General features: G+C 36.9%; 1 protein-coding gene across 5 annotated transcripts in view; it reads left to right on the top strand.

Moving 5' to 3' along the window:
* rptor (regulatory associated protein of MTOR, complex 1) overlaps positions 1 to 12218 on the top strand; it is a 245859-nt gene that overhangs the window by 30141 nt on the left and 203500 nt on the right. For all 5 annotated transcript variants that reach the window (XM_055213775.2, XM_055213774.2, XM_055213771.2 and 2 more), the window contains exon 4: positions 10717 to 10799. In XM_055213775.2, the coding sequence (XP_055069750.1) occupies positions 10717 to 10799 (83 nt within the window). The remainder of the gene's footprint in view (positions 1 to 10716; positions 10800 to 12218) is intronic.

Raw genomic sequence — 12218 nt, 5'->3', positions numbered from 1 at the left:
TATTTGTAAAACTTTAATTTTGTGTAGATGTCTATATATCCGGGTCGCGCACTCGCACGTCTGTGTGCACGCGCTTCAGATGTCAGTCAGTCAGCGTGAGGAGATCGCTTTTGAGTCTTGTCGCTTTTAATGACTCTTTAACAATAATCAGGTACCGAACTTTATCTCTCTTAATGACTCTTTTAACATCAAGCAAGTCCTGCAGTCTATTTTCTAAGTCATGCATAAAAGCGAAACCAAAATGAATTGAGACACATCTTTGCATTAGATTAAGCATTAGGAGGACGGGAACGTTACACCTCAGACGTATAAATATAGATCATTTCAGATGTCCAACGAGCATTTAGAGCATTGGATTTGCTAGACGATTTGGTTAATGTTCTTATTTCTATGAAAACCTTTGAATCATTTAGACAGGATCCCATTTGTCTGCGTCTCTATTCATTCAAATATGGGCTGGACCAAGGGTCAAACAGAAACTGCGCGTTGCGTTAATCGTCATTAATAAAATTAGTTGCGTTAAAATGAATTTGCGTTAACGCGTTATTAACGTGTTAATTTTGACAGCCCTAGTTTATATATATATATTTTTTATTGTTTTATTAATTTTTTTTTGTAAATGTAGAGTTTGTTTATTATTCTCACTTTAACAGGTGACAAAAAACAAGCGAGATGGTAAAATCTTTGTTTTTCATTTAGTTGCCTAATAATTCTGCACACTAATAGTTGCCTAATAATGATGTACATAGAAATATTCTCTTAAGAAAGCCAAAACTTAACTTTTACTACTTAAATGTTCAGGTTTGAGGGTTTGTTAACATTTTGAATTGACCAAGAGCTCTGTAGTTGTACAATAACAAAAGTAATCCTCAAAAATACAACTTGCCTGCACTCCCTGTAGAAGAATTAAATGAGAGAAGAATATAAAAGATAGTAAGGCACTTTGTAAAATGCTTTGAAACAATAAATACTGAGGTAAATACTGTTCTCCCATAAGCTAATAAATGAATGAAATCCAAACATGGTTTTAAGATTTCTAGAGGAAATAAATTTAAAAAAAATTTTTTAATCTTCATTTATTTAATTATACTTTATTCTCACCCTGAATATAGCCTTAGAAGCTGGTATGGCGTTTAAAAGAAAAAGAAAGAAAGAAAGAATAAATGAATGGCAAAAACACAACTGTTACAACACTGATTATTTAATGTACAATAAACGATCATTAAAGGAACAGTATGTAGGATTGTGGCCAAAACTGGTATTGCAATCACAAAACTTGTGGCTAAAACTGGTACTGCAATCACACAACTGGTGGCCAATACACAAAATGTCAACATAAACATCAGTTGAGGGCTGCAACTCCACTTTTTAAATGACAATATCCTGGCAAGAACACTGTTGTCAGTGATATAAGTATTTGAAATGAAAATGATTTCTTCATGTCTAGTGACATATCAGGGCCATTTTATGATTAATTGATATAAATTTCTTATATAATGTTCCTTTAATGATTCAAAATTCCGAACAAATGTTTTTATTCTAAATTGAGCCATATCGTGATTTGGTGTCTCTCTACCGCTGTTTTCGCTGTCCTAAAAACAGGCTCATGTCGTCTTTGTTCTATAATGTCCCTCCTTTAGAAATATGTAACGGGCATGATTGTATAGCTTGTTTTGTGTGTTGTGATTCGACAGCAGCTTAACTTAACAGCGCCGTTTGAGCCATAGCTGGCGACTAATGTATTCCTGTGGGCGGAGTTTAGTCAAAAACTCTTATATTAACGTTATTCAACCGGGAAGTAAAGGGCTATAGTCCAAACCGGCCGTTCGCTGTAGGCTTTGAAAGGGGAATTCTGTTAAAGAAAATATCGCCTGGCAGTGAACTTTGAGCTTTATTATTTTACAGGTATTACTTATGCTATTATAGGAACATTACACACTAAAGTTTGAAAAATTGGATCATGAAGAACGTGATCTTTAATGATGTACTTATTGCCATTAACTATGAGCACAGATTATCACATGCTCTAGTGCAGTGGTTCTCAACTGGTGTGGCCATGTGACCCACATTTTTACATGGTCATCAAGCCGCAACCCACATTTTTAGGAACTTGAATTGAGCAAATGTATCTCTCAATAAATAACAAGTACTGTCCCAATTTACCTATCATAAGAAATACAAATTGTAAAAAAGAGTGATAAGTCGTATTTTATGGCTATTTAAATAGCCCCATACAAGTTTTCTATTTAGTATGAGACAACATAGGGATGGGCAATATAAACGATATGCAATATAAACGATAGAAAATTGACCTACGATAGAGATTTTAAATCTATTGCACTATCGCGATAATGCGTATTGATGACAGAATCTACCCGCGAACTTTAGAGCCACGAGCTGCAGCCGAATAAACATGGATGAAAGCGTCAGCGAAACAGAGGAACTTGTGAAAAAGACAGATGCAACGTCTATTTTTTGGATTTAAGCCATAAGTAACATAAGTTAACTGCTGCTCCACGTGCGAAATTGGCATTATGGTCTAGTAATTGTGAAACATGCAATATATAAGGTGACAAGACTAATCTGGCCATAATGGTTTACTTTTACTTACTTTTTTAGCAGTTTGGCTTTTGTAAGGGTCCATATAACCTGTTCTGAAACGAGTCTATTAAAATTATTATATCGCAATACATATCGCTATCGCAAGAGGCTGCAATGTATAACGCAATATGGATTTTAGGCCATATCGCCCATCCCTAAGACAACACATTCATCAAAATATAGAAAATATTTGGAGATATCTGATATATTGCCATTATATTAATGTTGGCTTAACTGTAGAATAATGAAAATAATCATAACCTTATTTACTGTACATATATTATGACAACTATTATAAACATATGTTCAATTTACAGTAGGGTTTGGTATTGTAAGAAATCTTCCGCTTCCAGTTCTGCCTAAAGATTCCTGGTTCTGATTCATTATAATAAAAAATGATAAATTCCATTTGTGTTTATTTATCACTGTATTAATAAATATTTTAAATGTAATGTGAATTTATATTTTTCTGTCACTATAGACCACTTCAAGATTTCTAAACATTGAATGACTATTGGGTGCATGCGCAGCATGGGGTCAAATTGTTCATACCATTTAGGCTATCTAGTTTAATCTAACAGGGCTAAAAAATGATGACTTACTGAAATGTAGTGATCACTACAAACACAAGCCTCTTTGATCTTTGCATTGTCCAAGTCAGCACGTTTAATTGCTTGCAGCCACAGATGTTGTATTTTTTGTTTTTGAGATTCTGCAGGAATCCCAAAAAACTAAATGGCAGACCTGGTGCCTTTTTCAAAGCCCACGACCCAAGTAGGCATTTTTGACAATACCGAATAATACGCATCTCAATCTGCTGTAATGACTTTTCTGACCCCGACATGCGCAGTGGGAACCGCCTGTGACGTGAACTGTGAAGGGGTCTATATAATTTATTCTTGTTGAAGTAGTCCTCATAAGGTTTCCAACCTAGTGAAGTGGACATGTTAGGAGCAGTAGTGCTCAAACCTTTGAAAACACTGCATGATTTGAGATTTATGCCGTGCTCGAGCAAGTGTTTTGTCTCATTACTTCTACAGCTGCCTTTGCAGGATATAATTTTTGTCACACGTGTTACACTTTGCTTCAGCGTTATACTTTTGGAAGTAAATCCACACTTTTGATTTTCTTTAACAAAAAGTATACAAAGCATACCTCAGCAGCGCAAGTGTTTTCTGTGGTAAGCTGCATTCATTTGGTTGCGTGACTGTAAACAGTGGCTCAATGTAATTAATATTCATGAGGTAAGACATGGCTATTTATAGTGACCATGCATCGCATCAGAGCCACTTTTAGAACCAAAACTTAAGAACTCAATGTGGTTACTGTTCCTTTTGAGACCCTACTTAACAGTCATTCGGGAATCTAATTAGAAAACAGAGAATGTGCCCTACTGCTGATAAGAGTTTCAAACTCTGGGTATTAGTAGACAGAGCTACCCTAAGATCGTGCTCAATGTCCGAGGCTCTATTGCATTAAGTTAAGCTGCACCAAAGAAGATGAACCACTTTCACATAGATATGATATGCTGAATGGAAGGATGATACGGCTTTCACGCGTGCCTTTCAAAATTAAAGTCCCACATTAGAGAACAATTAAAAAAAAAATTATTTGTTTCTTTGACAGCACTCTCTGCAACCCATTGTCATGACCCACCAGTTGAGAAAAAAATGCTCTAGTGCAGGGGTCCCCAACCTTTTTACACCGCAGTCCAGTTTCAGCTTTAACAATTTTTTGCATACCGGGGATGGGGGGGTCGCTTAGTTGCTGTTCAAACAAAGTGCTAAAAATCCTTCTTTGCAAAATGTATAACATTTAAAACGGAAGTTAAGATCAAATAACCATGCATTAGGAAAATTAATAACGGCTTTATTTTAGTAGACGTCAAAAACTATATTTAGCTTTTTTCACTTTGTTAAGTGATTGACTTTACTTTCATTGTTTCACGAGTTTGCCTGCCCATTAAGTCTTAAAGGGGACATAATATGAGATTTTTAAGATTTAAAGATGTAAACAAAATCTTTGGTGTCCCCAGAGTGCGTAATTTAAGTTCTAGCTCAAAATACCACACAGGTTATTAATTACAGCATGTTAAAATTGCCACTTTGTAGGCCTGAGCAAAAGTGTGCCGTTTTGGGTGTGTCATTGAAAATGCAAATGAGTGGATGAAATGCAAACACTAATTACAATGATGGTGGTTTGTTGCAATTGAAACTCAATTGTGCTGTGAATTATTTTCTTTCTCTTTCTCTCTGTACTAAATGGCTGTGCTGTGGTTGGATAGTGCAGATAAAGGGAGCAGTATAATCCTATTCTGACATCACAATAGGAGCCAAATTACAATTATCTATTTTTTCACATGCTTGCAGAGAATGGTTTACCAAAACTAAGTTACTGGGTTGATCTTTTTCACATTTTCTAGGTTGATAGAAGCACTGGGGACACAATTATAGCACTTAATATGGAAAAAGTTAGATTTTCATAATATGTCCCCTTTAATAATTAATGGTAAACTAACTTGGCTTGTTGTTCTCAAAGGCAGCTCAAACCCCAAGTTCAAGTAACAGAACAAAAGCAAAATAAATGCGCAGTGAAGGAGGAGGGGTGCAAAAAGAATTGCAGCTGGGCGGAGGCTCGGAAACTCCAGTTTACTATATGTTTTTAATTTGCAATGTCACAGAGTTGAACGTATTCACGTATTGACATTGCGAGATACATTTGCGAATATAATTCATGCAATCTCTGCAATTCGTTGGTCAATTGTGTTCAGTGTTGGGTGAGTTACTGAAAATTAGTAATTAGTAACAGTTACTAGTTACTTTTTTTTAAAAGTAATTGAATTACTCTACCAGTTACTGTATATCAAAAGTAATTAGTTACTAAGGAAAGTAACTTAAGTACTTGAACAGTCCAACAATAAAATGATTTGGATGGGCTATTTTACACACAAGGCTCTAATATATCACATACTGTGGAGCCTATTTTGCTTTAGATTCAGCCTTTGAATATTTTTGTTAAAAAATTATCTTAATGTGTAAGCTTAGTTTATTTATGTATATCATTTAGACCATTTAGACAAATATTCTGTATGTTTACATTGAAAAATATATCGTGTTAAAATTGTGTATGACTGTCTACTGTCATATTTTCTAAAATTTACATTTTTCTGAATCTATATTTATTTTAATATGTCAGAAACGTCTCAGCTGTGTCCTGCTAACAGGCGCGGCCTGCGCGTGCAGCAGGTGACGCAACTATGGGTACTCCGAAGGTTAGACCGTCTCATTTTAGTTCTCTTCGCGGACTTCTGAGGCTTCCACCTTGAAAGACCGAGTGCTCACCATTTTAGGTTGCATGCTTGGCAGGTCGCAGCCCTTGAACTGGGACACAGCTTGTGAAGCTTGCGGCATGTAGTGCGCTCTTGTCATATGTTGTTTGTATATTTTTTATATTTGATTTAATTGATACACAAGATTAAAGGAAGAGATTTAATCAGAAAACTGAGTATGTGGATTGTTTTGTCGGACGGACAGAAAGCGAGTTTGTTTTGTCGGATACGGAGCGAGTGAAACCAAAACAGAAACTAAATGTGCACTCACACATACTTTGGAGTTTTAACAGTTGCAGAGCACAGTGTGAATATTTTCCTGGAAACAACAATCGGGGATCGTTCTCTTCCATAATAGCCGATGTAAACATCTAAGAATATATTAACATTTCTCAGATTTATTGCTTTTGTGGACTACAAATGCAAGCTGATGTCATACTGGGATTGCTTGGCAAAGATAATTTACAAACATTAATTCAGGGGTCCAGACTAACTTTTTTTGTTATTAGGAGTACTGTACCCCCTGACTTAAAATTTTAGGAGGAGAAGCAGAAAATTTATGGCACACCTTAAATCAGCCTGCAATGCAATTATTCACATTTACCCCCAAAATAACTGCATTACTGAAAAATACTAAATAGACCTGACCATATGCAGTTGCTGCACATGTTATTATGCACAATTGATGAAACTTTCAGAATAGGAACTTATGAACCCAGATTCATACAACCCAGATGACTAATTCTAGCCATAAGATACATACATATACAATAAGCTATATCCAGATAATGAGATGAGTGGCATGGTAATACACATTGTATCCTTTACACGTTTCTTGTCTTCTATTCAGTTTTCCTTAACTGGGCACTGCTGTCTAAGACTTTTACTCTCATTTATAATGTTTCTGGTGTTAATGTAGATTAGAAGTTCTCCCGTTTTCTCTCTCCCTCATCTCTGCCATGTCTTAAAAAACCTGCTTGCCCGCGTCTTCTCGCGGTTCTGAGTTATGAATTGATTTTACCCGGGCTGCGTAGACTCATCGGTAGATTCAACTGAGCGGAAGGTGACATAAAACTTTTACGCGTCATGCAAATTTGCTGTAAAAACTCGATCGCGCATTCCGTAGTTTTATCACGGGGGCCCGCACATGCGCAACTACTTCGTTTTTCTTTGGCACTGATGATCTGTTCAGTTAACACAGTGTTTGAGTTCTTCTCCATGTGTCTCTATGCTACTGACTGGATGGGGCGGAGCCACGTAACCTCACACGCGGTAGTATGTTTTAAAGGGAAAGTATTAATAGGATTAAAAACCAAAAATAACCGACATGATAAAATAGGGTCGGTTAAAGTATCTGAATTTCGGTTTCGATTATTTTTTCAATTAATCGTGCAGCCCTAACTGTATTGTTCACTTATTATACCTAGTTCTCTGCAAAAAATGACTTTCGTACTTAGTATTTTTATCTTGTTTTCAGTAAAAATAACTAAAAATTCTTAAATCAAGATATATTTTCTTGATAAGCAAAATAACCCAAGAAAATAAGTTTAGTTTTTACACAAAAAATATCAAATTTATGTCACATAATGTGTAAATTACACATATTGTGTTAAAAGCTTAATGCACAAAGATGTGTAAATCCTTTCCAATGGTGCGTTTGCACCAGCCGCGGTAGAGGCGTGAAGCGCAAGTGATTTCAATGTTAAGTCAATGTGAATACGCGTTGATGCACGTCTGGAGGCGTTTGTCGTGGCGCGGAAGACGTGATTCCGCCTCATTTGGCAAATGCCGCGGTACGCGCGAATGGTGCTTTTTGTGCATTTTGTGTTTGATGCGAATTTGTGGCTGACTCCCAAGTTGAAAAATTTGATGATCGTTTTATTTCATTATGTAAGGTTTCATGTAATGTTCAAAACTAAATTGCTAGTCGTAGATGTTACATGTCCAATTTGATGGTGTGTTAACACGGCACAGAATTAAGTGCTCAGATCAACAAACGTACAATCTACAATAGAGGTCGACCGATATGGCTTTTTCTCTGGCCGATATTTAGAAATCAGGGCAGCCGATGGCCGATATGTTTGGCCGATTTTCTATATGTACATAATAATCGAAATGTTCTCATCATTAGCAGATATTTTAAATGTAAAAATTTCACTATTTAAGTCAAAGTATTAAAAAAATTATGACTGGTCTTTCTGAAGAGTTTTACAACCTCCTCTGCACCATGCATTTATCAGACACAGATATTACCTGACACTCTGCTGTCATCTATGATCAGTTTTTTACCATGGCTTTTATCGCTTTGTAGAATAAAATCCTTATTTGGTAGACCTGATAAATTTATTTATTCATCATAAAGTTAACATAGTAAATGTCTATGTTTTTTAGTTCAGACTGTTATTTAGGGCAAATCTTTCTAAACACATTAACATTGTCATTTCTGAGGCGCTATAAGTGACTGGTTGTGCTGACAGTGACGTCTTGTGAGTTTAGTGTTGGGACAGATCTGTTGTTTCAACCGTTCATTCAAACAAATCCGTTCAAAGGAGTCAGTTCGCGAATCGGACGCGTGGTGTTGTAATCCAGGCTGAGCAGCGCAAAACTGTAAACAAACTGTTACTGTAACAACACGAAAAACATTTCCTCGGTGGATATGATTTGGTCTTCCGACCTTTTGCCATTGAGTCAGTTTTGTTTTGAGTAATAAAAGCAGGGAGACAGTGCGCGGCTCTGCTCTCTCTATCACGCAAACAAAGATCATCATCATCATCACTCATTAATCACATGAAATGAGCCTAATCTTTGCACGGACAGTGCACTGCGAGACATAAGCCTGTCGCGCTGTTGTACTGGCGGCTTAATTCGCGCGATCCCGCCATCATTTAATAAAGCTTTCTGTGAACAAGGCACGGCTGCACACACACGGGAGCAATCTGCTTGCAGCAGCAAGAGGCAGCGTCACAAGTTCTACAACAGCGCTTAGGTGCCCGCAGATGCGCCTGCATATTAATCGGCCTAATTTTGCAGCTAAATCGGCCAAAGCCGATTTTTTAAAATATGCCAAAAATCTGCCAATTAATCGGCCGGCCGATAAATCGGTCGACCTCTAATCTACAATGACTTTTCACATAATATGTTTTGACAGTAAAATTCTTATTGTGAGGTTATGATTTAAAATTATGAGATCTACACTGAACAGTAACAAACTCTATCCAATATTTGATTTAGTAAGTGTTGCAATACCATTTTGACATGACACCATTGAATGTTGCGTTATGTGATATTGCAGTACAATACCTCTTGATGTGCACTATATCATCTGTGGGAAGACGCACCACTGATTACAGTCTACAAACTAATCTTGTGATTGATATAATAACATAAGATTTTTGAAGGATTATGAATCAAAACAACTTTCCTGTCGCGTAAAACACAAGCAAGATCGTCATCTCTGTCTAATTAAAGGTTTTCATACCGATGTAGATCCTCATTCTTTCTCTTTTCTTTGTCCCAAACTCTTTTTGGGTCGCCTGTACACTTACGGTAGCTGTCTTTGCTGACACAACCAGCGGCAGACGGTAATGAGTAATCATAGTCCATAAACAAGCAAGTAGCCCGACAGACACTAGCTTCTGCATTTGTTCACAACACTGTTGTCGTTATTTTTGCGTCAGTAAAGGCGGTAACATAGAGTAACGTGAATATTGACGCCGTTGACAGGCGACTGCACTGCCCCTTGTCACTGTTTAGAATGGCAATTTTCTCACGATTTACAAGTACTTGAAAACATTAGAGATATTGTAAGTAATCAGTTGAACAAAATATAACACTAGTGGCTATTTTACTGCAAAAATTTTACAAATTACACCTATAAACTGCTTCAGCCATTGACCTTTGGTTATTGTATGGTCAGATTAATTATTTAACCTTATGTAATTGTATGTGGGCTATTAGAGAGATGGTCAATATCCTTGCTATAGTTAAGTTGTTATAGTCATATGATTGAACTATATGCGACTAGAGGGGAGCTAGCCGAACCTCTGGTTATAGTTTTGGTTTTGTATGAAGTTGTTTGAAGACGATTATAGGGGTCTACATGGGGACCTTTTAGCAAGAGAACACTGGAGTGACATTGTTAAATTGCTTTAGCCACAACCTCTAGTACGGTCAAGTATGGGTTCAGAACCCACACAATGGCCGGTGTGGGCCAATACAACATTGGTAACCGAATTAATGAGTTCAATATAAACATTTAAATTAGATGAGTTAAATAGAATGATCAAACATTTATTCAAATTCCACAATTATATCTATTTGATTTATTATTACAAACAACGAGATTTTATCTTTTGGAGTCAGATAAAACTACCCAAATTATGTAACATTAAAATGTCATCCTTGAGCGCTGGAAAAGACAGAACGTGTGAGAATCCTTGACCATGCCAACTGGTTTTCACCTTTGATGGATATATTTTCCCCCTACACTAGCTTTATACGAAAACATGTTAACAGCCAGTTAGACTACTTAACCAGACTTCTTAAAAATTCAAACTGTTAAAATGTTCAGGCAAGGCTTTGTCAGGCCAACATAAAATTAAATTAAAACTCTTCAAACTTTTTTATCTAGTTTGCTTGTGTAATATTTCAGTGCTCTGTGTAGTGTTTAGACACAATCACTGAAATAGATTTGTACTAAATGTTCTTGTCTTTAGTAAAAGAGCCTTATTAAGATGTTATTTACATTTTGTAGCAGTTTATGAAGTTTTTGTCTCTGCATTTTTCAGACCCTCTGTCTATGAGTCCACAGAAAGCCCTGGAGACAATAGGGACCAACTTACAGAAACAGTATGAGAACTGGCAGCCCAGGGTAAGAGCGGCCCATTCTTTCTTATTTCATGTTACAGATACATTCATTCATTAGATTTGGAAAAATACAAACTCTGATTAATGATCATGATAAACACACTGGAGTGATGGAAAATGGGTTCGTAAGAATCCTCTTGCATACAGTTGAAAGAAAAAGTATGTGAACCCTTTGGGCTTACTTGGATTTCTTCATAAATTGGTCATAAAATGTGTTCTGATCTTCATCTAAGTCACAACAATAGAGAAACACAGGCTGCTTAAACTAATACTGCACAAGCATTATATGTTTTCATGTTTTTATTGAACACAACATGTAAATATTCATAGTGCAGGGTGGATAAAGTATGTGAACCTTTGGGTTTAATAACTGGTTGACCCTCCTTTGGCAGCAATAACCTCAGCCAAACGTTTCCTATAGTTGCAGATCAGACCTGCACAACGGTCAGGAGAAATTTTGGGCCATTCCTTTTTATAAAAGTGTTTCAGTTCAGCAATATTATTGGGATGTCTGGTGTGAATCACTCTCTTGAGGTCAGGCCACAGCATCTCAATCGGGTTGAGGTCAGGACTCTGACTGGGCCACACCAGAAGGCGTATTTTCTTTTGTTGAAGCCATTCTGTTGTTGATTTACTTCTATGCTTTGCTTCAAACGTGCTGCAATGTTTTTTTTTTTGGACAGCAGTGGCTTCCTCCGTGGTGTCCTCCCATGATGTCCATTCTTGTTTAATGTTTTGTTTTGTAGATTTGTCAACAAACATGTTAGCATGGGCCAGAGATTTCTGTAAGTCTTTAGCTGACACTCTAGGATTCTTCTTCACCTCATTGAGCATTCTGCGCTGTGCTCTTGCAGTCATCTTTACAGGACGACCACGCCTAGGGAGTGTAGCAACAGTGCTGAACTTTCTCCATTTGTAGACAATCTGTCTTACCGTGGACACATGGACATCAAGGCTTTTAGATATACTTTTGTAGCCCTTTCCAGCTTTATGTAAGTCAACAATTCTTGATCGTAGGTCTTCTGAGAGCTCTTTTGTGCGAGGCATGGTTCACATCAGACAATGCTTCTTCAGAACAGCAAACTCAAAACTGGTGTGTGTTTTTTATTGGACAGGGCAGCTTTAATCAACACATCCAATCTCATCACATTGATTGGACCCCAGGTTGGCTGATTTTTAGCTCAAATTAGCTCTTGGAGAAGTCATTAGCCTAGGGTTTCACATACTTTGTCCACCCTGCACCACGAATGCCCACATGCTGTGCTCAACAAAAACATGAAAACGTATAATGTTTGTGTGATATTAGTTTAAGCAGACTGTGTTTCTCTATTGTTGTGACTTAGATGAAGATCAGAACTAGGGCTGAAACGATTCATCGAGTTACTCGATTTACTGGATTTCTGCCTATAAGCCTCGTTAAATT

This window comes from Misgurnus anguillicaudatus, chromosome 8 (assembly GCF_027580225.2).
Source record: "Misgurnus anguillicaudatus chromosome 8, ASM2758022v2, whole genome shotgun sequence".
In the NCBI taxonomy this organism is placed as follows: domain Eukaryota; kingdom Metazoa; phylum Chordata; class Actinopteri; order Cypriniformes; family Cobitidae; genus Misgurnus; species Misgurnus anguillicaudatus.
The sequence above is the reverse complement of the archived record's forward strand: the minus strand, read 5'-3'. Positions and strand labels throughout refer to the sequence as shown.